Source organism: Euprymna scolopes, chromosome 8 (assembly GCF_053919585.1).
Source record: "Euprymna scolopes isolate OS-2025 chromosome 8, ASM5391958v1, whole genome shotgun sequence".
NCBI classification, from domain to species: domain Eukaryota; kingdom Metazoa; phylum Mollusca; class Cephalopoda; order Sepiida; family Sepiolidae; genus Euprymna; species Euprymna scolopes.
In genome coordinates this window covers 119,334,355-119,359,576 of record NC_136489.1, presented here as the reverse complement: position 1 = coordinate 119,359,576, position 25,222 = coordinate 119,334,355, and the positions used below count along the sequence as shown (strand labels likewise).

At 30.5% G+C, this 25,222-nt stretch overlaps 1 protein-coding gene across 4 annotated transcripts in view; it reads left to right on the top strand.

Annotated features, from left to right (window-relative positions):
* Nucleotides 1–25,222, top strand: part of LOC145283742 (myoferlin-like) — a 425,198-nt gene that overhangs the window by 361,535 nt on the left and 38,441 nt on the right. For all 4 annotated transcript variants that reach the window (XM_080132804.1, XM_080132803.1, XM_080132802.1 and 1 more), the window contains 5 exons: nucleotides 186–335; nucleotides 4,082–4,180; nucleotides 5,089–5,250; nucleotides 6,670–6,829; nucleotides 9,173–9,252. In XM_080132804.1, coding sequence (XP_079988930.1) covers nucleotides 186–335; nucleotides 4,082–4,180; nucleotides 5,089–5,250; nucleotides 6,670–6,829; nucleotides 9,173–9,252 — 651 coding nt within the window. The remainder of the gene's footprint in view (nucleotides 1–185; nucleotides 336–4,081; nucleotides 4,181–5,088; nucleotides 5,251–6,669; nucleotides 6,830–9,172; nucleotides 9,253–25,222) is intronic.

The window sequence follows — 25,222 nt, the reverse complement described above, 5'->3', positions numbered from 1 at the left end:
ATGACAATATATATTTTTTTTTTTCAATGACAATATATATATTTTTTTTTTCAATGACAATATATATATTTTTTTTTTCAATGACAATATATATATATATTTTTTTTCAATGACAATATATATATATTTTTTTTCAATGACTATGTTATTTTATTAATGGATTCTTTATTCCAATATGTCTACAGGGCAAACCAGAATATCTTGGCCGTACTAAAGCCCATCCAATGGTCAAACTGGATCCTTCAGATGCCCGTAACCCTGTCTTGCAATGGTACCAAATTACAAAACAAAATACTCCAGCTGGTGAACTCTTGGCTGCCTTTGAATTGTTTTTGGTAAAAAAATCTTGCAGTTTTTCAAAAACCTTTCTTTGTTAATTCTTTTCATTCAACAAACTCGTAAAAATGCAATCTAACATAAAATAAAACAATTTTAGTATAACTGTAAATAAAATAGATGCATATAAATCTCAATATTAAGAACAATAATAAGAAGGAAAATATCTATATATAAATGTTTTTGTGCGTGTTCCATTTAGAAAGTTTAGCGAATCTACATAACTTAAAGTGTAAAATTTTCCAAGCAAGGCATCCCGAATCTCTAAGTACAACCCTGAGGGGCCTATGAGGGCAGGACCCCTGTTAAAGCTTTTCTAAGGAAAACAATGGAAGTGGTCTAGAATTTCTACCCCCCCCCTCACCATCACCACGATAAGCTATGCGAACAGAATCTCCTTAAAACTTCAGAACATGTACATCTACATTTAATGTAATTTAAATCATATGGAGCAGACATTAATTTCAAGTTTTCCAAAATTTCAGCTTCTTCCGGCTAAATTAAGCGGTCAAACTGGTGCAAAAGATGCTATGAGTATAATGAAAAAGGACATAGTAGTGTTCTTCATTCAAACCCAAGAAACATTAGGTTCTCTTAATGTAACCCAGCATGTTGCTTGCGAATAGTTTTCTACACATATTTAAAAATGTCTATATAAATTAAAAACCTGTAAGAGTATATACAGTGTTTAGACAATGGTATAATTTTATAACGTAATCGTTACATGTCAACACTCGGGACCCACATGTTGTACGCAGACAGTCACAAGGACACAAAGACGAGGAAAAAACTTCACTTGCTTTTTATTTTAGTTGAAACAACAGTCATTTATTTACAGGTGCTTCCAGGATAACGCCTTGTTTCTTGTTCAAGTCTTCTTGTACTCTAATGTGCTGAACAAGACTGGCGTGTTGAGCAGATCGTACTTTGTCTTTGTCCGCCAATGGGTATAACATGTCTATTTCTCTGTCCGTCTTTAAGGTTTTTCCTTTTTTTATACCTTTTTTCTTTCCTCTTTCCTTGCTGTGACGGCTCGGTCATTTGCATATAGCTGCTGCTGTCATTCAGACGTCCCTTACAATTTCAAGATTATGCTCTCTATCTGTATATAGGTCTAGAATAGTTTGGTTTCTGATTTATAGGCTATTGAAATGAATACTGATTAGCATTCTTTATTGCAACAGATACAATGTGTGGTAGTGCACTTATATATATATATATATATATAAAATATATTTTAGTCATCGATATATATATATATATATATATATATGTGTGTGTGTGTGTAATGTATGTATGCATATATATTGGATAGACACTATCTCGGTAACAGGATCACAAGTAAATTAAGTCTGGGCCTGGTGTTGCTACATACATAAACAAAACCATGAAAATATGACCTCAAACAAATATAAAAGGTAGAAAGATCTTTTACACATATAGAGCATATAAAGGAGGGGGTGACCAATTGGTAAAGATCGTTTTTCTTTATAATAAAAATAAATAAAAATGCAACACTCAAGAACGACAACAACAAATAACAGTTAACTCTGACTCTGTTTATGTATATAAATAACTTATTTACTCAATTTTTTTTTTTTTTTTTTTTTTTTTTTTTAGAAATGGCAATTCCATTATTTTTCTTACTTGGGGTCTCCAATTGGATATGAAATTAAAAGGCAATTGTTCAACAAGATAAAACTAAAAGTTCATTATTTTTATTAGAAGAGAGTTTAGAAATATTAAGGCCATGCATGAAGATGGTTCCGAATAAGGGGAAAAGGTTTAAAATAAATTTGTGGGTGTTGTGCAGAAATCCTTTGGCGACTGAGGCAACTATTATTTTAGGAATATTTTATGCAGAAAAGCACGCATGGATTAATTCAGAATGAGAGGAGAAAATCGTCAACACCAAAAGAATTACTCATCTTTTTACTTGTGTGGTAGCTTTCAGTGTCAAGGTGCAGTAAGACGCTCAGCTGTGCGGCATTTAATTCCACTATCTGCATTTTGAACGCAGGAATAAATTTTACGTCATTACAATGGAGTCTGTACTGGATCTAGTTTACTGGAGAAATAATTTATTTGTGGTGCACGTAAATTTTATAGTCCTGATGTTCACTGTCTACATATGCAGAAAGATAGACACTGCCATGTTGACGAATCACAATGCTATGAATGCGCCTTCTGAGCTTTGCGTGGGAAGACTGTGAAAACTCTCCACTTGTCTCTCTGTTGAATTAATTCTGACTGAATTATTTCCCTTTATCAAAAGCGACGGTTATTTTAAATAGCGAATCACTACGAGCATAATCCCAAAGTTAGGCAATGTGTTTTCCAAACATCCTGTATAGTTGTATTTTCTGTAATCTGTCACATACACTAACACAACCGTAAAAAAAATGACACCAAATCTATATATCTATAAAAGTGAAAATGTCTGTCTGTGTACCAAATAACTGTCAATTTTTTGTCTACAGACTCGAAATCTGACATAAGGGGTGTCATATAATTTAGGGAAATTTGGGATTTAATTGGGTTTCGGCCAGAAATTTTTCTGTTAAGGGGTCAAAGTTCAATGATTTGACCTTTGAAAATTCTCCCAAATTTCTCTGCCAATTTTGGGTCTAAACACTTGAAATTTTAAATATAGGTTACTCGGACATGGATCTAACTTTATAATTTGATTTGAGCCCAAAACAAATGATAAGGGGGCATAAAGTTAAAAATTTCAAATGTTTAGACCAGAAATTGACTGAGTAATTTCGTAGAGACTGCAGAGGTCAACTTTTTTTTTCTTTTTGTAATAGCATTCGTTATTTGGCATATAATTTTTAGATATGAGATAGTAAAGATTATCACTATAATGGGATTACAGGAAAAATAAGCCTGGGGCTAGTGTTATCGCATACACCAGCACAACCAAACAATGACACCAAATATGATATAAAAGCCATGGAGTTCATAAGAAAGATCTGAGCATTATGATTGATAAAGTCTCCTTTAATAGCCAACATGGGGGGAAACCCTTTCGGCGTCCTGTGAATGTTGGCTCTTATTTCATGAAACCAAATTTAACAAACGAAATTCGGGTCAATAAATATGATCAGCTTAAACCGAAGAGGAAGTAATGGGCCACAAAGTAAATTGGACACGTAATGGAAGCATCTAACATGTATAAGATGCATGATAGTGCATTGTTATTTCTACATGTGGATTAGATAAAAACTATCATTGTGACAGGATCACAGACAAAATAAGCCAAATAAAGAATACTATTGCAACCGCCCCTTTCCACACACACAGCCTCCTTTACATATATAGTACATAATCCATAAGTTATATCCTCCATTTTTCAAACATCTAGTACTAAAAACTAGTTGAAATATCCCTCCTTGGACAGGTTCATAAAACCTTGGACTTTTTTTTAAATAAATACAGGAGTTTTTTTGCTTTTTTTAATAAATACAACATATACATAAATAAATACAAGAGGTTTTTTTTTTTTTTAATAAATACAACAGATGGCCTAAATTTGGGATTATGGTCTATATGTGTTAAAGAATTTCTTTGGATGGGGATTACTTTTATAATAGCACTTCACCAAAATACTTAAAAAGAAATGAAAACTATAAATAAACTGCGGAATTTATTTTCTTCAATTTGTTACAATTTTTAACGAAAAGAAAAACAAAATGAATGATTCTTATTATAGCATGCTTTCATTTTTATCTTTTTATTTCAGTTGACTGGAAAAGACTTGCCTTTCTTACCTCCGAAAAGAGGAGAGCTATATCAAGTTCCAAATGGGATCCGACCAATCTTGCAAAGAACTGGAATTGAAGTAAGCTTTTAGCTATGTTGTCTGGTTGCTTATTTAACAGTTTGAAAAACAACTTTCCCTTCTTTTTACTTTTCTCTTCTTTTTAGTCCCTTTCATTCGTTTTTTTTTTTCTCTTTTTACTTAGGAGTCACCACTTATCAAAGTCTGAAGGATAAAGGTTAATGAATGGAAGATGGTAGTGTAGTAATCGTTTATAGTGTAAATTTGGTAGGATGATTATTTATGGGGACGACTCAACAAGAATTTGTTTACATGGGATTTGAAGGCTATCATGTCGTTTTACTCCCTTTCCATACTTTTAACCTTACTCTTGTTTGTTAATCTTTAGATAAATTCTAGCTTATATTAACTTCCTCTTAAAATAAATCTTTTTTTTTTTAACTTTTTAAAAATGATTTCCTAATTATAACACTGAGAAATTCTAATTGAGAATGATGTCTATGGATCAACTCATGTTTGAAAGAGTTAACAATATCAGTGAATTTTAAATGTTGGGTGAAAAGCTTTAAAATAGTCAAAAGGATCTGATTTATTTAAGTAAAAAATATCGATTAACATTAATCAGAAGTTGTCCTTAACTTGCTTCCCAATTTTATATTATTGAGATGACACGTCACTTTTTATATTAAGTATATTTTAGTCAGTCCTAAAAAAATAATTCTTAACTAAGAAAACTGAACATTTTTCTATAGCTCCAAAGAAACTATAGAAATTCTATACAAAAAATATATTTGATGGAATAAAATGCAGACAGACAAGAAATGATAACTGATATAAATGTGAATTGATGCAGAGACAGGAGTGCTACTTCTGCCATGTTTATTAGATTTATAGAGACGGCTGTGGGTATTTCTATTAACATATAGATTAATAAACTGATTTTTTTTTTTAAATTCTTTTTCTTTTAGTTGCTGGCATGGGGCGTCCGAAACATGAAAAAGTTCCAACTGCTGGATGTGAACTCGCCAAGCATTGAATTTGAAATTGGAGGTCATGTTGCCAGTTCTGCTGTTATCAAAAATACAAAGAAAAATCCTAACTTTGCAGATCCATTGATGTTTCTGACAGTTGTAAGTAATTTATGCTCAAATAGGAACAAGAAAAGAAAAAAAAGAAAAAAATGTAGGCTTGCTTATAGTCTTGAAAAAAAATTGTTTGAAAATTTCATTGTATCTGCTTTAAAAGAACAATTTGAAATTGGAAAAACTTCTTTTAAAATTTTTTTAACTTTTTAAAAGCTTACAGCAAAAATGCCTTTGTAAATCACATAAGATGGAAATATCTTAAAAAATCTTTCAATTTTTTTTTTTTTTTTTAAATCTTGACTTTTATTTTAATGATTTCGTCTAATCTATCCATTCATTTTCACAACAAAATTAAAGGTATTTCTTATTTTATTTGTAATTAGGATACTTGTGCAGCTTAATCAAGACATTAAAAAATGAAAATATCAAAAAAAGGTTATATTGTATTTATCCGTTTTGGACTGAAAATCTCCCCCAAAAAATTTCACCTTATTTGATCGAGTAGTTCGTTTTTTTTACAATGGGAAAACACGTTTTTATGACAGCAGGTTAAAGGTAGCCATCTTTGAATTTTTTGAACATGCCACGGGGAGATAACTCAGTTTAAAGCCCTGAGACTCCCACCCAGTGTCAAAAAAAAACATCATCGCAGACATTTAATTCATGAGAAATTAATTACCTTCATTTATAGTAGCTTAAATCATTAAAACCATTTCCTCTCCAAAAATTAAAAAAAAAAAGACTGTCTGTTTATGGTTTCAAATTGGCTATTTTATTTTATCATTTAAAAATAGTCCTGTTGAGAGGAGACTAAGTTTTTTTTTTTAATTAAAAAAATGTGCAAGTGAATTGACATCTGTTCCTTTATAATTTACATAAAAAATTTAGAAAAAACAATGTGTTGGGTGTTGAATTTTCATTGAAAAAAAATCTAAATTTTTAAAATCACTTTTTTTAGCTTTAAAAGGTTGAAAAAGAATTTGCTAAAAAATAGTTTTAAATTTGTCGTTTGTTTTATTTTATTTTTTATTAACTTTATTTTAAATGTGTTTTGAAAATTTTCAACTACTGTGGAATTTCCATGGATTCTGCTAGTGTTTTTTAATCAGTTAAAGATCATTCAAACCATTTTCTCTCTAAAAATTAAAAAAAAACATGTTCATCAGCTACTGCAGGGATGTAAGGGAGGATCTACTCCTTTCTCTGGTTTACTCTACCTACTTATCTTCTGCTGAGTGTTTTTCCAGGAACATTTTTTTTGTGTGTGTGTGTGTGTGTGTGTCTAACTTATATTTTGAAATAATTAAATGAAACGAATTTTAGCTGTATATTAATGTTGTTGTATTAATATTGCAATTATTTTTAAAACCGTTTCTTTTCATAAAAATTGTTAAAAAGATAGATACCTCCCCGCCCAAAAAGTAAATGCTTAACAACACTGAGTTTATTTGTATCTCTTTCCAGATGCTTCCGAAAGAAGAACTGTACATGCCACCTTTAAATATCCATGTGAAAGACCACAGACAATTTGGGCGGAAACCAACAGTTGGGGTAATTGTGATCAAAACTTTGGAAAAATTTAAGTGTCCACCAGTTGGTGAATTACCTCCACCAGAACCAGAAGGTAAAATTTAATTTAAATTCTATTATCAAATTATACAAATCCTATTCGATCCTAATATATATATATATATTTAATTATTTATAGACACTAGTGTTTCATCCTTTCAGGAATCTTCAGTGCAAGGTGTCACGATTAACACCAGTTGATAGATTCGAACCCGGCAACAGAATCTATCTCTGGCTTCATTAGCAAAGGTCGTATCCATTCGGCTACCGTTAACCATGTGAAATAATGTTGAAATTTAAACATTTTATTTTAAATGTTTATTTACATCAGTCAGAATGATCTAATCATCATATGATAATCCGCGCATAAGAGCTAAATTGACACTTAATTCAAATGAAAGTGCTCAACGATAAGGAACGAGTTTCATAAATTATAATATATATATATATATATATATATATTTTTTTTTTTTTTTACACTGGTTGGTTGCAGCCAACAGACAAAAGAAAAGAATCTCTCCACAGTCATAATTTCATTTTTTTTTCTTAATTATTTTGGAAAATGTTTATATATTTTCCTTGACTGTTTTACTCGCCAAAAATATTTTCTTTTTGTTAATTTTACTGCTCATCAGAGATGATATAATATCAATAAAAGAAATTCATTATATTCTATAACAAAATAACATAAAATAAAAAGGATGAAAATAACGGAAAGTAAAAACTGCAAAAAAAACTCGCTTTAAAGATGATAATCAGAGAAACCGTATCCTGTCCAAAGAAAACATTTCATACCACGGTCATTGGGATGCAACTAATATGCTCTGAAGTCAGAAACATAATTTCATTGAGAATTATTTGAAACAACAATGTGGACAATATGTAGCTTTAAAATGTGTTTGATATGAACTTAGGATTTTATATATATATATATATATATATATATGCGCACATACACACACACTCACACACTTAGGAGTATAATGGTAAAAAGTGAGATAAAAAGTGCTCAATACATTATTAGAGCTGAATGTTTTTTTTTTATTTTACAACCTCAAGATATTAACTTAGTCTATTACAGTTGTTTCCACAGAATATATATATATATATATATATGGTCGACCATAGTTGAACTACTCGAAGAGTCTCTTCTCATTGGTTACTACAGAGATGTAGGGGAGGATATACTCAGGTTTATTCTACTTACTCTTTATCTTCTGCTGAGTGCTTTTCAAGAGGTATCAATTTTTTTTTTTAATCTAACTTGACCGGAGATTTAACCCCAGTCACAGAGCAGTCTAACGATTGTGCCAAAACTGAAACCAGTGAAAATTTGAATCTGTAGATTTGTTATACACATGTTAATTGAGCTTTAATTTAAATATAGATTTTGGATTTATTAACTAGCAGGCTGCCCGGCAATTTGTACAGATTTTGTATTCATTATTATACATATTGATTATTTTATTGTACCCAATATATAGTCCATCCATCCATAGCCTTTGTGCCCCTGGAGGGACATAGGCCATCTACAACTTTGTAGATGCTTTTATAGTGACTGAGTTCTTTTTACGGGATGAGGGTGCTGGCCCCACACCCAACCTTCCCAGAAGGTACATACAGTGTCTAGCCTTCCCAAATGGTCACCCATCTGGTACTGGCCAGGTTCAACATTGCTTAACTTCGGCGATCTGGCAAGAACCGGTGTGTTAACATGATTGTGCCCTACAGTGATTTTAAAAGTAAAAAAAAAAAAATAAAATGACTTTGGGTGTCATCAGCTGGAATCGAAATCAAAACATGCAGCTCTCCAGCCTTATATATTACCGGCTGACCTAAGTCCATACATGTACAAAAACTTAAAAACATTGTCAAAGATAGAAATGTATATTAGCACATGCATAGAAATGTTTAGTCAACTTATGTCTACTAAGTTCCAATTTTTTTTTTTTTTTTTTTTTTTTTTTTTTTTTTTTCAATTTTGACCCCTTAGCAGCTATTTTTACTAGCTAAAAAAAACATTTAATTTGTTCCACGGGTCCAAATTCCCTATATGTCGAGTTTCAAGTTCATAGACCAAAAATTGAAAAAATAGTTTGGTAGAAATCATTTCTCGCATACAGACAAGTATATATATATATATATATATATATATATATATATATATATATATATATATATGAGAGAGAGAAAGATTATAAAACTTTTATCATGAGATAAATCTTTTTAATTATTATTTTTTTTCATGTCATGGGATAAATCTTTACTCTTTAAAACTCTTTATTTAGTTTATCCTATTATCTAAACTAAATTTTTTGTTGTTTAATGTTGGATGCAAAAATGTCTTTGTTTTAAAAATAACTTGATAACATTTTTTTTTATTCATCTAAATGATTAGAAGAGGCTCCAATCATCAGCAATGGCGCCCCAAGTGATACTGTCCTTGAAATGCCTCCCGAGACGATAACTCCAACTAAGGTAAAATATTAATCCATTTTCACAATGTTTTAAAAAAAAAACATTTATTCTTCTTAGAAATTTTATAAAATTTTAGAATTTTTAAAAGTTCATATTTGACAGCATGTAAGATGTGTTAAACAGAGCTAAAAGAAAAAAAAAATGATGAAATATCAAGGTCTTATACATGACATGAAAAGAAACTGGAATCGTAGGAAGATCACCATCATTCCAGTAATTAAGACTCATGAATACGAATTTCAAAGCATATCTGGCAAATATACCCGGTGAACCAAGTACAAAAGATTCAAATAATTGCATTTAACAGAATGATTAAAATCTTAAAAAGATCTTAGTTGGAATGTCTGAGATAGTAGGAATTCAATAGGATTTCCCATCTCCACCTAAAATGAGAAAATTTTAAAAAAATGTTTAGACATATTAGACAGTATCTCTGATCTCAAAAGTATATTCGAAGGAGGGGGGAGAAGAGTTACTCTAAAAGACTTTGAAACATAAAGGCTGTAAATAAAAACGAAACATTTCCGAGAAGTGTCTGTCCCCACTTGATTCCAAAAGCGACTTTAATTGCCACATTGTTACACTTAATGTGATCATTTTAATGATCACTCAAAAATGATCAGACGAAATATAACATGTAACACATTTATTTAACAATTACCAAATATTAAATAAATGGTAATGTAGAAGCCATTGAAGATGTGATCATTTAAAGTCTGTTACACATAAAGTTTATCTCCCAAGCTGTCATTGTGGACTCCCCTTCTACTCCAAGAGTGATCACTCTTTCTTCAACCAAAGGGAAATAATTCTTTTTTTTTTTTTTTTTTTTGACAGGTGTACTTCATAGTATCACCAATTTCCAAAGGAAAATAAATCAGACAAAAGAAAATGATGATGAAAATATGATAAGAAATGATAATGATTGAGCAGACCATAAATATATATATATCTTATGGTGACCTGCTACTTATATATATATATATATATATATACACACACAGATTTTTGTAATCCTTTTTTAAAATTCATCTTATATGCTGTCAGATGAAGTACTCTAAAATAGCTTATATATATATATATATATATATATATACATGTATAATGATCATTTTAAGTTAAAATTTTCTTGGAAAATTCACGAAATAAGTTTTATAAATATTAATATTTCCATTTTAAAATTGTAAAGTTTAAATACTGAAAATGTATAATATGATAATAGGAAATATTAAGAATATCCCTAGTTTAATGAAAATGAATATTACTGTTTTAATATCATTTAAAAATGTTTACCTATAAAATTTGCTTTTCATGTTTCAGTATTTTTTAGATTAATTATTTTGATTATTCTTGTTTCGGTCATTATATCAACAGTGTCTCAGCTGACGTAACTTCTGACCCTAAACATGATCCACCTGAAGGTCAGAGGTGACATCGGCCAAAACATTATGAAAATAAGACAAGACTAGTACAACTTTCCATTTTTATACTAAATTTATGCAGTAAAATTTTTTAAGGTGTTACGCCAATAAACACTAATATAAATTTAAAACTTTTGATTAAACAAAACTTTTTAGAACACGGTAAGATGCAGAAATATTTTAAAGAAAAATACGATCCAATTATTATTTTCTTTTTTTTTCTTTTTTTTAACAAATTGGATTGTTTTTCTTTTTAATAAAATATTTTTGCGTCTTAAGGTGTTCTAAAAAGTTTTGTCCGACTATTCAAAGTTTTTAAATTCCTAATAATGCTTCCAATAGCTTTAACACCAATTTTATACTAATATAAATGTTTTATCTTTATTTTTTTTTTTTTTTTAAATTTTTATCTAAGTTTCAGCTTTGGTGATCGAATCAAAGTAACAAAATCTCTTCTTGGCAGATAATTATTTGATTTTAATCTTATTATACCCTTTTTTTTATTAGAAAATGAAGTTTTGAATAGTTACTCAAATTGCTTTCCAGTTTTTTTGTCTTTTTTTTTGCTTATATATATATATATATATATATATATATAACTTTACTATGGTTGATTCGTTCTACCTTTTTAATTGTATAATCAGTAAAAGTTTTTTAATTATTTTGTATAAAAACAAAACTAATTTGATATTTGCTGTTGAAGAATTTGTAATTAAGAATGCTTAATGTTAAATGTTTAATCAAATTATTTTATAGATATTTTATCGCTTTTTTTTTTTCTAAATATAATTTGTGGACAAATTAGGAAGAAATGTTGCAGATATAGCAAATTATAAAACATCTTAAGACATTTATGAAAATCAGACTTTTTTTATTACATTATGTTCTGAATAAGATGTTTATTATTCTTATTTATGTTAATAAACAGCATGTATGGAATTTAAATGGGTGTGAGTAAAATTTATGTATTGCACTATGCATATGTATAGACAAAAAAAAATAGTTATCTTTTTGATGAACTAAGACATTTCATTTATTCGTGGTTTGTCTATGACAAACTGTAAAAACAATAAGCGACACTTGTATATATAAATTAGACATATAATTGAATACATTGTTCCAATAAAATGTACAATTTATTAATGTGAAAAGAATCTTAGATTTTCATCTGAGATGTTAACAGTAGTACATCTAATACGTAAGATGAGAAATAATTTGGGTCTTAATTCTTGATCACATGTTAGCATAAAAGTTGCTACAAAATCTTGTGCTGGTAACGAGTTTACTAAGAAATTCTAGGGCCAAAAAATATAACTTTGATCTAGAAAATACTTTTTTTTTTTTTTTCGACCAGACATAATTCTGCACCCTACAGCCATAGTAACTGTAGCTTTATTAAAGTCCAATTCATTAATAGTAAATCAGCAAGATGTATATACATCTATATAATTTAAAGAGTGGTTGTTTATCTGTAAATATGTATGTACGTCCAACTAAAACTAAAAAAAAAAAAACACCCACAAAGTTTGTATTTATTTTCTTGATTGGCATTGATCCGGATGAATAATTCAATAATACCCAACCAGAAAAGTAATATATATATATATATATATATATATATATATATATATATATTGATTCCCTTGGATTTTACTTGTGCAAATGTAAATTTAACAAATTTTCTTGGATTCTGCATTTTTGGATTTTACCGTCATTGGATACTTTACTCTTCACCAAACTATCAATTCATGTGAAATCACTTTTTTTCTTCACCTTATTCCCTCTGCTTCACTTTTTGTTATCAAATAAGATCTATGACTTACTTGTAGTTTCATTAAATACTTTTGCAAGCAAAATCCGATCTTGCATTTTGCTAAATCCTACCCTCTGATGAGAAGGAAAGTATTTCTTTGAAACTCTGCAGATTAAGAACTATCTACTTATTTAGTGTTTCCTTTTTAAAATGAAATGTTTTTAACTCTTTAGATTAGACTACAACTATATAGATCATTTGGAAGTCTGATTTTCATAAATGTTTGTAGAGAAAGCATGTAATGAATGACATAGTAAGCAATGAATTAATGCTTTTATTAAATAAAGCATATTTTTAAATGCACATAAAAATTTTTCATATAAAAATGTTTACCTGACAAAGATACGTTTCTTTATATAGTCCGATAAGGATCTCGTTTTAGCAATGAATAAGAACATAACAGATGCATATACGTATTTACGAGATTTTATTCTATGATGGTTTAAATTCAAATCTACATGTACAAAAAATAAAACTAGCAAATGAAGGTTTCCTCTGTTTTTTTTTTTTGTTTCTTTCTATGATTCATCAGATTCGAAAATGAACCCCAGTAGTTGATGTCTGGCACTCTATATAAAAAAAAAAAAAAAAAATTCAACTAGGTAGAAGAGTAACTTCTCTTGCCTTTGCTAACATTAATTTGTTACATTTTTTTTTTTTTTTTGTCAAGTTTTCGTTCTGGTGTTGTCTATTGTAAAGAATGCCCCAAAATTCTTATATTTTACACATATTCATACTTTTGTTTTCTGTAAGGCTATATATTTTTTATTAAATGTTCTATGACTCATCAGATTCGAAATTGGACTCCAATGGTTGATTTGTGGTACCCTGTCATCTGAGTTCTCAAAACCATTACTAGAAATTGGAAAAATTATATTCTATTTAAATGAAATTCCTTTTAACATTTTTTATTGGTATTGTTAAACGAAATTTTCAATTTCGTTTATTTTAGGTTTATCTATTTATCTGCTTATATTTAAAAGGCTGTGTGTGTGTGTGTGTGTGTGAGTGAGAGTTCCTTATAGACTCCAAAACGACTGGGCCGATTTTTTTTTTTAATTCACATACATGTACCTTATGTGCCTGAGAGTGTTCTTAGATAGGTTTTGTATCGGAATACCTCAGATAAACATCAAAAATCGAAGAAATCTGATTAAAGAGGAAACAGTCCAATTTTGGTCAAAGTTAACGTTTATGCAGCCTACCAACATAACTGCATTCAAGAACTTTTATCACCACACAAGCAGAACGGCTCGGCCTATAAAATCAACAGTAGGTTCTTTGATAAGACAGAGGCGCATTCAAAATAAACGCTTCTGTTTATAGTATAATTGGGCCATTGTACTTGACTTTTGCATTTTCAACTTAATTCAAGTCATTATATAAAATTAAAATTTCATAAAATCAACAGTAGGTTCTCTACGTTGAAATATAGACTACAATGAATTGTGGACTAAGTCACTACGAGGAGGCATGTGAAACTTCCTTCCAGTGCACAGCAGTGAGTTCCTAACTAGAGCAGGCAATCAATTGATTTGATTGACAAATGAGCGAGTTCACCGATTTTGATGATGATAAAAGTATTAGAAGTGTGGAACATTTGTTAATGCTCTTTAAATCGCGAGCAACGTCAGGTCGCCCTGCTAGTTTAATATATATCCTGGTTCAAGAAAACTATCATATATATATATATGTGTGTGTGTGTGTGTGTGTTTTACAGTCTGAATAGGATCTTATTTTAACTATGAAAAAAATTCTTATTTTATTGAAAATAAAAATATGAGTATAAATGTATGTGTGCACACACACACATATATATATATATAATGTCTATTATTTCCAATAAAATTTCCTATATATATATATATATATATATATATATATATAAGCTCTATTTCCTTTTCAGTTTTGTTGAGCTTTTACATCTGGCTGAGTTTATTTTACTTGTAAATATTAACTCTTTAATATTTATAATATATTTTAAGTTTACCATTTTGATTACCTTGGTAAACTTATTGTAATTTTTATTTTATATATATATATATATATATATATATATATATCTTTAATTGATCGAAATTAGAAATTTCGATTAACAATATTTTTTTTTTTTTTTTTTTACATGGGATCACCACTTATCAAGGCCTGTAAGCCACTCGGGGATAAGGGTTATTTTGCGTACAATAATCAATGGGATAATATCGTAGTAATAGTTGGTATTGGAGATTTGATAAAGTGTCTTACTTAAGGGGGTGATTAATCAGGAATTTGTTTATGTTGGACTTGAAGACATCCAAGTTGTAGTCAGGTGGGAAACAGGCAAACGGAAGAGAATTCCACAGGCGTGCACTTCTCAGAAAAAAAGCTATTTTCATGGAATCTACGTTTTGATTTAGGCACAGATAAAGAGTTGGGGAAATTACTGACATTGAAATTTATATCAATAAAAAGAATGTTAAATAAATGTATTTCATTTGAGTACAATATAATTTCTCCCATTTCTAGTAATGGTTTCGAGAACTTAAATGACAATACCAAAAAATCAACCATTGGAATCCATTTTCTAATCTGATGAGTCATAGAACATTTAATAAAAAAATATATAAATTTACAGAAAACAAACGTCTGAGTATGTGTAAAATATAAGAATTTTGGGGCATTCTTTACAATAGACAACCCCCAGAACAAAATCTTGACAAAGAAAAAATATGTAACGAATTTATGTTATCAAAGGCAAGATAAGTTACTCTTCTACCTAGTTGGATTTTTTTTTTTTTTTTTTAGAGTTTCAACTAATTTAAAGCATTTATTCCATTTGATAAAGAAGTAGTCTCAAGTATTACACAAGAAAAAGAAAAAATGACCGATACTCGAGGGTCACGACTTTGGGTCTGGATAATTGGTCAGCAATAAAAAAAATAATAAACAAAATATTAGAAACCCACCCAGTAAATGTCACGGTAACACTTATTGGATGGTTTTTCTAACAGTATTTTGTTTAATTTCCATTTTATGAGCGATTATTGAGATTTCAAAGATATGACAGTCACATGTTCACTATTTTTTATTTAATACTTGACACTGCTTGTTTTTCGAACCGAATAAACGCTTTAAAAGAAGATAAAACAAACAAAAAAACTTATACAACTAGGTAGAAGAATATCTTGCCTTTGATAACATTTATTTTTTTGTCCACTTTTTCGTTCTGTTGTAAAAAAAATGCCCAAATTTTTTATATAATGTTACAATTCCTGATAGGCCTTTAGAAAAGTTTCTTTTTTTACTAGATAAAATTATAAATAACTCTACATCAAATATCTTTGAGACTTTTGCAACATTTTTTTTTTTTATCGTTTAGTTCATCTGTTAATTTTGTTTGTTCATTTTGTTAATAACAAAGCTAATACCAAGAATCCTTTGATGACACTCTTGATCTTAGTCAAAGGGAAATTACTAAATTTCTTAACTCATACAATTATCATTTGCTTAGTATGCTTTTTGTGATGTTTTTTTCTTTTACAATAACAAATTACTCTGTACAACAAAGTACAGTTTCCCTGTACGTTTTTGTTTTGTTTTTTTAATTTGGTGCCTTTTTTTTTTTAATTTTTTAAATCATTTCTACGATAATTTACTAACTTATTTTTCAACCCCCTTAACCAGACCTCAAAAGCCAACAAACTTCAACGCATTTTTGTTCAAACAAAAAATTGTTTCCCCATGGTTTCATCAAAGAAACGGGTATATAGTTTTGGTTTATCCGTTCTGTCTGTCTGGATTGGGCTGTAGTCAATCTTGTTTTCCAAAAATCAAATCCACAAAAAAGAACAAGATAACAAATTCAAGATGGTTATATAGAGTTGATAGTTTTCTATTTTCTAGTTTAAAAAAAAAAAAAACAGCTTTTCATAACATCAAATTTAATTAAATCGAAATTAGAAAAAATATGGAAGAATATTCAAAATCATTTGACATTAATGTTTGCTTGAAAGACTTAAAAAATATTTAAAACAATTTTTTAAGTAGTCGCTATTTAAAAGATGATTGTAATAAAATACAATTTTTAATCAAATAAACTAAATTAAAATTTAAGATATTTTTAATCGCCTTCAAATATTTTAAAACTCAAGTTTCATTGTATTCAAATTTTGAAATAATTTTTACTAATGTGTTAAACTAGGAAATTACTCTGAAAAAGACTATAAATTAATAGATTGAAATGAATTTAAATTTTTACTTGCTCAAAAGGTTGATCAAATTTAATGATTTTTGTAACGCTCAAAATACTAAAATGTAATTAATTTCATCCATAAATGAGTGAAAAACAATCTTTTTCTGAGCTACATGAGAAACCTGGATAAAATTACTGCGAACAAAATATTTCAAATTAATATTTTGTTTTGCCTTTGTAGAGTTATTAAAAGTTAAAGTATTAAGTTTTGTTTGAATAAAGCTGAATAAGCCAAAAGAGTAATCTCCCTTGATCTTTGGTCATGTCGAGAGGAAAGAAAGATAGCACTTTAAATTGTGAGTTATTTTTGTAGACGGTATTTATGAAGGACGAATCGGGTGACTTGAAATATAAGTTTTAAGATATTAGTTTCTGAATAAAAACTTTAAATGTTTCTGATAAAAAAAAAGTGCCTTCCATATTTAATTTAAATTTGCTGCTGATCGAAAAGATCGGTTTTCTTGTGAAGATAATCCAACCAGAAAAAAGATCTTCTAAATAAATAAATAACTATAATTAGAATGTACCGTTCCTAATAACATGCAGTAACGTTCAACAAAAGAAAAAAGTAGGCAGAATATAAAGTAACGAATTCATTTTTTAATGTGAAATGCATAGCATTGGGTTTGATATAAGAAATCCTGGTCAGTTAATTTTATATTAACTGGATTAGATTTGATACAAAAGTTTAACTTATGGAAGAAAAGCGTCATCGTTTAGAGCAAGATATACATATTACAACAAGTGGCAGTTGAATGATGTGGATTTGTATTTTTGTATTAAATAAAAAAAAAATCTTCTCCTTTGATTATTTTTGTAGATGTGAGCTTCTTGTTTCTTTGCTTGTTTCGGTGCATGTCACGTTTGTTATTTCACAAAAATTTATATTTATTTCAAGTTTTCAGACTATCATCTTAATTACCTTGAAAGTTTCAGAACTTTTTAGATGACGACTGATATTTGGCATTGTTTGGATTATGCGGACTACTATTCTCCTATTCAATGTTATTTTCACAGCGTTCTGACGGACATAACATTCAATCTTCTTTTGGCATGGTGCAATAAAGATGTTGAGTAACAGTAAGTTTGACCTTTAGGCGAAAATCACAGTTCTGATGCTGCACTTGACCATTTCTGTCTTCAGTCAGTGGAGGAGAAATCCTCCATGACTAAGACAATTTTTATTTTTTGTTCCTACCCAGAGTGCCCCTTTTTGGGAAGCTAGATTTTTTTCCCCACGTTAAAAACTGACCTTGTGTCTAACTCTGTCCTCGTGGGGGAGACGATCGGCTCTACGTGAAAGTCTTCTGGAGGTTGACAGTTTAATCCTCACTAAGTCCATACAAAGAATTAAAACTTCTATCCTAACACAATGAGAAGAATCTGACCCTCTTGATTACAGAAAGGGTTCAGTTCGAAATTTTGTATGAATTCCAAGATTTTGCATAAGGATTCTCGAGTTTGAAAACATGTACCTATTGGGATTTATATCGATAGAACCGTTGGGAAAATAACACCCCAAATCCGTATAATAATCCAAATAATACTGAATTTATATTGTCTGTTGAGAGGTTGCAGATTTTATTCCTCTATTTCAGATCCATTTTCAATGGAATAATTCTTTTTTATGTCAAGTTGCAAAAAAACTCTGTTCTACTTAACTAAAATTATCATCTTGCACTGTCTGTTATCTCCATCATTTGCATCTTGAATATTGTATAAAAAATATCTTTATCTTAGGAGTCTGATGACTATTTTAATAAAATATATCAACCAATTACAGAATTTTTTTTGACTGTTAATCTACTCAAGTTCTTCTCCAAAGGATTTCTCGAGCTTAAAAAACGTTTTCTATCTTAAACTTTTTTTTTCTTTTTTTTTGTCCGGTTTCATTATTGAGCACTGTTATTCCTGTTTCCAAATAATAGCAATAATCATTTAGTCCATTCATTGATCAATGATATTATCTATATAGTAATAATAATCAGGAGGTGAACTAGTGTCTGTCAGGAGAGCACAGATTAAGACTGGGCATAGATGTAGACTGATAATCTTTATTTTTTTCTGAAAACAAATTTAGTACCAAATACTATATTTCTCTATTATTAATATCATAAACTTAATTGAAGTCTGTGCTGTTTGTGAAAAGCCAATTGGGTACAACTCCTTTTTTATGATACTTGTAAGCATTGGGTACACACAAGAAGTGCAGGAGAATTACTGATAGGTTGAGAGAGGATAACATGTTCGTGTACAAGACTTGTAAGACGATGCAGACGGATAAGAACTCATGTGGGAGAAAGTATATTTGGATGGCGAATCTATTGAGGTTGGTCAGAAGTTTAGTTACCTTCGTGATATCATTGGAACACAGGAAAGAGTTAGTGCTGCTGTGATTTCAAGAGTTAGGAGTGGATGGAGTAAATTCATGGAATTTCTGCCATTACTAACCAACAGAGTGTTGCCACTCGCGATCAAGAGAAGAGTCTATCGGGCATGTGTATGCAAAGTGATGTTTAGAAGTGAAACCTGGCCAGTGAGGGTTGATGGCATGCGTTGCATGGAGAGAAATGATGAGAATGATACAATAAGTGTTTAATGTATGTCTTCAGTTTTTTTTTTTTTGTTTTTTTTTTATTACATTTTCACCCCAAACAAGGCAAATTGCCACTTTGGTGTAGGGGGCTACTATCAGGGGCAACAACTACTGGGGTACTATGTAGGGATTTGGGCAGCAAGGTGTCGGTTCACGTTACACTTGAACTTCTGCACGTCAGTACTGTTGGGGAAGCAGGGACCTGAAATGGAATTCCAGAGTCTTGCGGTTCTGGGGAAGAAACTATTGGAGTAAAAAGATCTTTTACATCTAGGGACCTCTACAGTGTGGGGGTGGGATCTAGTAGCCTGTCGGGTTTGTCGAGGGTGCTCGCGTCGTGGGGGCACAAGTGATTGCAGTTCATCAGAGCATTCACCACTAAAATACTTGTAGAAAAGGCAGAGGGATGCAACATTTCGTCGATGGGACAGAGGCTGAAGCTTAGATGCCAGTTCAGGGCCTATCAGGTTTGCGACTCTCTTTTGAACCTTGTCAAGGAGCGAGAGACTAGTAGCAGATGCACCAGCCCAGATGTGGCAGCAATACTCCATACATGGGCGAATGGTGGCCTTATAGAGGTACAGGATACTTTCGGGTGTTAGTAGTTTTCTAGCACGGTAGAGAGAGCCTACCTTTCTTGCAGCGGCCCTGGCAATGCCTTCAATGTAATTGTTCCAACTCATGTTTCCTGTGAACGTTAGGCCAAGGAGTTTGAAAGATGGACTCTCAGATAAAGAGTCGTTGGCCATTGCTATTGGTGGTAGAGAGGGTTTCTTGTAATTATTGAATGAAACTAGTTTAGTCTTGGCAGCATTGAACGCGACCAACCACTTTTGTCCCCATTCCACTACAGATTGGAGGTCTTCCTCTAGTGTTTCTGCCATTTCTTTAGAAATGTGTTCATTCGTCTTCCTGTCGTGTCTGCCATAGAGTGTAGTGTCATCAGCATATATACCCATCTCAGAGGCAATGTTGTCGGGGAGGTCATTTATGAATATCAGGAACAATAGAGGTCCAAGGATAGAACCCTGGGGCACTCCCGCATTTATATCATATTGTTTAGATGTGCGACCGTTGAGGACTACCTGGATTTTTCTCTTATCTAAGAAGGATTTAATTATGTTTAGTATTCTACCAGTGATACCGTATGATCTGATTTTACTGAGGAGACCCTCATGCCATACCCTGTCAAAAGCCTTAGATATATCTAGAGCTACCGCTCTGCCTTCCCCCGCTTTGTCCAGTGATTGGTATATACGTTCAGAGATCACGGTGAGGATGTCTGCTGTGGAACGGGCTTGTCTAAATCCATATTGTTTGTCAGTCAGTAGTTTAGCATCTGTAAGATGATGGACTAGAGCATGGTTAATTATGGTCTCAAATATTTTGGCAAAAAGTGGGAGGAGGCTAATGGGGCGATAATTTGATGGGTCTGTCCTTTCGCCAGAATTCTTGAATACTGGTACAACAGAAGCAGTTTTCCAACAGCCCGGAAAGCAAGCTTCATTAAGACATTTGTTGTAGAGTTTGGAGAAAACTGGAGCTACTGGAGTTGACTTCAGTGAAAGATTAAATCTGGACAGTATAGGGACAAGAAGACTTTGATTGTATGGTCACGTTGAAAGAATGGATGCAGGTTCTTGTCTTAGTAAATGAGGTAGCAAATGGAAGGAAATGATAAGGATGGACTTGAGAGAAAGAAGGATAAATTGTAAGAGATAGGTTAGTTTGGAAGTAAATTTCTAGAAACTGTCCACCATATGCCAGCATGTAAAACAGACGTTAAATCGTATATGGTGATGATATATACATTCATGTTAGAATCTATGGCAGGCAACTAAATGTCACCTCTTTCATATGGATCTTACGAAATATTTTTACTTCTTTAACATATGGCTTCAGGATAAGTTTTTTCTTTATTTGTTAATTAACTTTGCATCTTTTCTTTCTATAAGTTTTCATTCTTCCCATCTTTTCTTTCTATAAGTTTTCATTCTTCCCATCTTTTCTTTCTATAAGTTTTCATTCTTCCCATCTTTTCTTTCTATAAGTTTTCATTCTTCCCATAAGTTTTCATTCTTCCCATCTTTTCTTTCTATAAGTTTTCATTCTTCCCATCTTTTCTTTCTATAAGTTTTCATTCTTCCCATCTTTTCTTTCTATAAGTTTTCATTCTTCCCATCTTTTCTTTCTATAAGTTTTCATTCTTCCCATCTTTTCTTTCTATAAGTTTTCATTCTTCCCATCTTTTCTTTCTATAAATTTTCATTCTTCCCATCTTTTCTTTCTATAAGTTTTCATTCTTCCCATCTTTTCTTTCTATAAGTTTTCATTCTTCCCTTAATAATAGTGAGGATTATATATATATACAGGGTGGGCCAAAATAAGGGTCCTATATATATATATATGATTATATTTAAAGATAGGACCCTTATTTTGACCCACCCTGTATATATATATATATATATATATATATATATATATATTATTCACTGTGTGTTGTTTGCAAGTTGAATAAGGTTTGTAAACAATCGTTTGGATCTGGAACACTTTCCCTCGTCTACTTTTTTTCTTATGGTATTTTGACTCGTTACTTCAAACTCTGTTTCGATAAAGTTTTTATTTCTATTCATGATAATGTTAGATGTTGTATATTTGTGTATATATATATATATATATATATATATATATATATATATATATATATATATGCACACACACACAGAGTAGAACCCTAGGATACGGTTTTTAAGGTTACAATGTGCAATACGATGTTTTTCGGCGCTTGGTTACAGTATTTGTCTCGCCTTACGATGTTATTTATAATGTTATTTGACTATATACATGTGTATTATATGCTGTACTGTATTTTGTTACTAATTTTATGCCGTATCCCGGGGTATATGTATATATACTGTGTGGTGTTAGTGGAAAAGAATTCGAGCAAAGTGCTCGATTATAAAGAAAAAAAAAAATCCAGTATAAGTGCATAATACTTATATTAAAATTTTACAGAAGGTCGGAAAAACATTGGTACTGTCGGTTTCAAATCCAAATGTAAAGAAAGAAGTTTACAGTCGAAAAATATTGGATTCTCTTTCAGCCTCTGTTTATATAAACAGAAACTGAAGAGAATCCAATGTTTTCGACCATAAACTAGTTCCCTTATATTGGATTTGAAACCGACAGTACCAACGTTTTTCTGACCTTCTGTAAAATGTATATATCATGCTATCATCCATGTTTATTACAATACAACAAGGGTAGATTATCTCGTTTACATCGTGAATTGTAAAATTCAAGTAAAACATTTTTTTATTTTTTTTAATTTATTTTTTTTTATTTTTTTTTTAATTTTCAATTTTTTTATGTTGTCTTTGTTGTTTCATCCGATCATCATCATTCTTTTGTATTCACGAGAAAATGTAACTCTTCATAATCAAATTTATTTGCTACTAGTGCGTCCTTTGAACCAGACGTAACTTAGCGTTCGCTCGGCTTTCTCCGGAACATGAAGTTAGCAGCTCGGATTTAGCTGCTGTCTGACGTAACCTGGTGATTAGCCAATCACAACACTGTGCACTTAGTTTCAACTCTGCGTGTGTGCATGTATATGAGAGTGCTACTCCCAAGCAACAGACGATAAAGTGGATAAATATTGGAAGAGGGGGGGGGTCAACAATAAAAAAAATCCACCATTTTTTTTTTACATGCCAGTCAGTCAGGAAGAGAAGGGCAAAACATGAATTTGACCGTCTTGGGCCAACAACAGTTACAGACATCGGACACTGTAATCGACTTTTGTCAACAGTGGAAACTAGTGGCAAAAAAAAATACAATGTGCAACACATGCAGTCACAAGTGCAGCCTAGCAAAAAAGAGGGAGTATCACCTACGGCTGAGGCTGGAGATATGCGAATGTGAAGTGTCGACGGTGGACAGCAATCTGGACTGGGACCTTTTTTGCTAAATCTCGGCAAAAACAAAACAAAACAAAAAACTAACCCACCTACTTTTGTTTTATTTTTTTTACCAAAAATACTTTTTAAAAAATGTGAAAAAAAAAAGACCCTAACCATAATCTGAATATCCCAAAAAAGCAAGTAGGACTTTAAAAAATAAAATTTGTTCTAATTTTCATTCACAAGCAAACAAAAGAAAACTTGAAAACAAAAAGTTCTTTTCCAATTTTCCTTAAAACAAAATATTTAATTATCACATTTTTAAACAAACAAACTTGTTTCTTTGAAACTTTTCTTGAAAACATTTGCTTAGAATTATTTATTTGACAAGATAAAATCACTTATAACTTTTTTCACACAGTCAATAAAAAAAAATACAGTAGGTTCTTTTTTTTATGTTTCTACATTTAACATTTTGCTATTTTCTTTTATGTACATAGTGTTTCATCAGTGATGTTCATCATAATCTGGCTGTTGACGTCATGTTTCAGCAAAAGCCAAGCGAACGCTGAGTTACATCTAGTTAAAAAGACGCACTAGTGCCATTTTTATTTAAATAGATTATCTGCTCATCCTGAAGTAAATTACATTAAAGTAATTGAGGGATAATAAATCTCTTGCAAGTCTTCTGATATTTTGCATGTTTTTGCTACAATTTTATTCATCTTTATTTTGTAAACCTGAGTTTAATATAAAAATAGAATTAACTTAGAAGTTGCAAGACTCTTGTTAAAATTATACAAGGCTGAGAGCAAATAATTGTAAATTTTAGTTTTTTTTTTTATTTCATAAGAAAACCAGCTGATTAACAGATTAGATTCATTTTCTAGAAAAACACCAACCATTATATTCTGATCAATTGAAACACTACTTGAGATTTATTAAAAAAGTTGTTTGTTTTTTGTTTTTTTTTTGTTTTTTTTAATAATCATGAAACCTTTTTTCTTAAAGCCTCTTAGCTCGACTAGAATGGTCAACGTGTCATTCCAATTAATGGGTCTTCATTCTCTGATAAATAATACCGAATGTTAAAATTTCATCGATTTCTTATGAATTGATGAAAAACTACTTTTCAACAGAGATTAATGAGAAACACAAAATCTTTGTGAAATAAAATTAAATGAAGCTTTTTTTTTTTTTTTTTTTTAGAATCATTAGCACGATTTCCTAAAATTTTATTTTTAAGAAAATTTTATTTGTATGAATGGAATTATCATAGGAAAATTAAATTTAGAACAGATTTTTATTTAAATACAATGACTCCTGAATTACTTACACAAGCATCAACTGACAGTTGGACAGATGATGAATCATGGAGCCACTATTTAACTAAAGACAAGAAATACCATTAACCCTTTATTACCTGAATTATGATGTAGATTATTAAAAATATATTTATTATTAACTAGCATTTCAGTTGGCGTTGCCCGGGTGTTTGGAAGTGTATGTTGAGCAAAAAAAAAAAAAAAAAAGCGGTCAATTTTTTTAACTTGACCCCTATTATGACCCCTTAACATTTATTGTTTGGGACTCAAATCAAATTATTAAGTTAGATCCATGTCCAAGGAATCTATATATAAAATTTCAAGTATTTAGACCCAAAATTGGCGGAGGAGTTTGGTAGAGTTCTCAAAGGTCAAATCGTTGAACTTTGACCCCTTAAAAGCCAAATTTCTGGCTGAAAATCAATCACAAAGATTTTCCGAAATCTCAGTACCCTGTATATCAAATTTCGAGTCTGTAAACTTAAAATTGAGTTATGGCGTAGAAAAATGTACAGACACACACACACTTCACTTTTATAGATATCTAGATTTTAGATGTGAAATACTGAATGTAAGGAATGGACAGTTGCAATCTGAATTAATAAGTGCAAGGCGTATTTGAATCAATTCCCACGTCATTTATGCAGTTATATTCATTTATTTACCACTGAACGAATTAGTT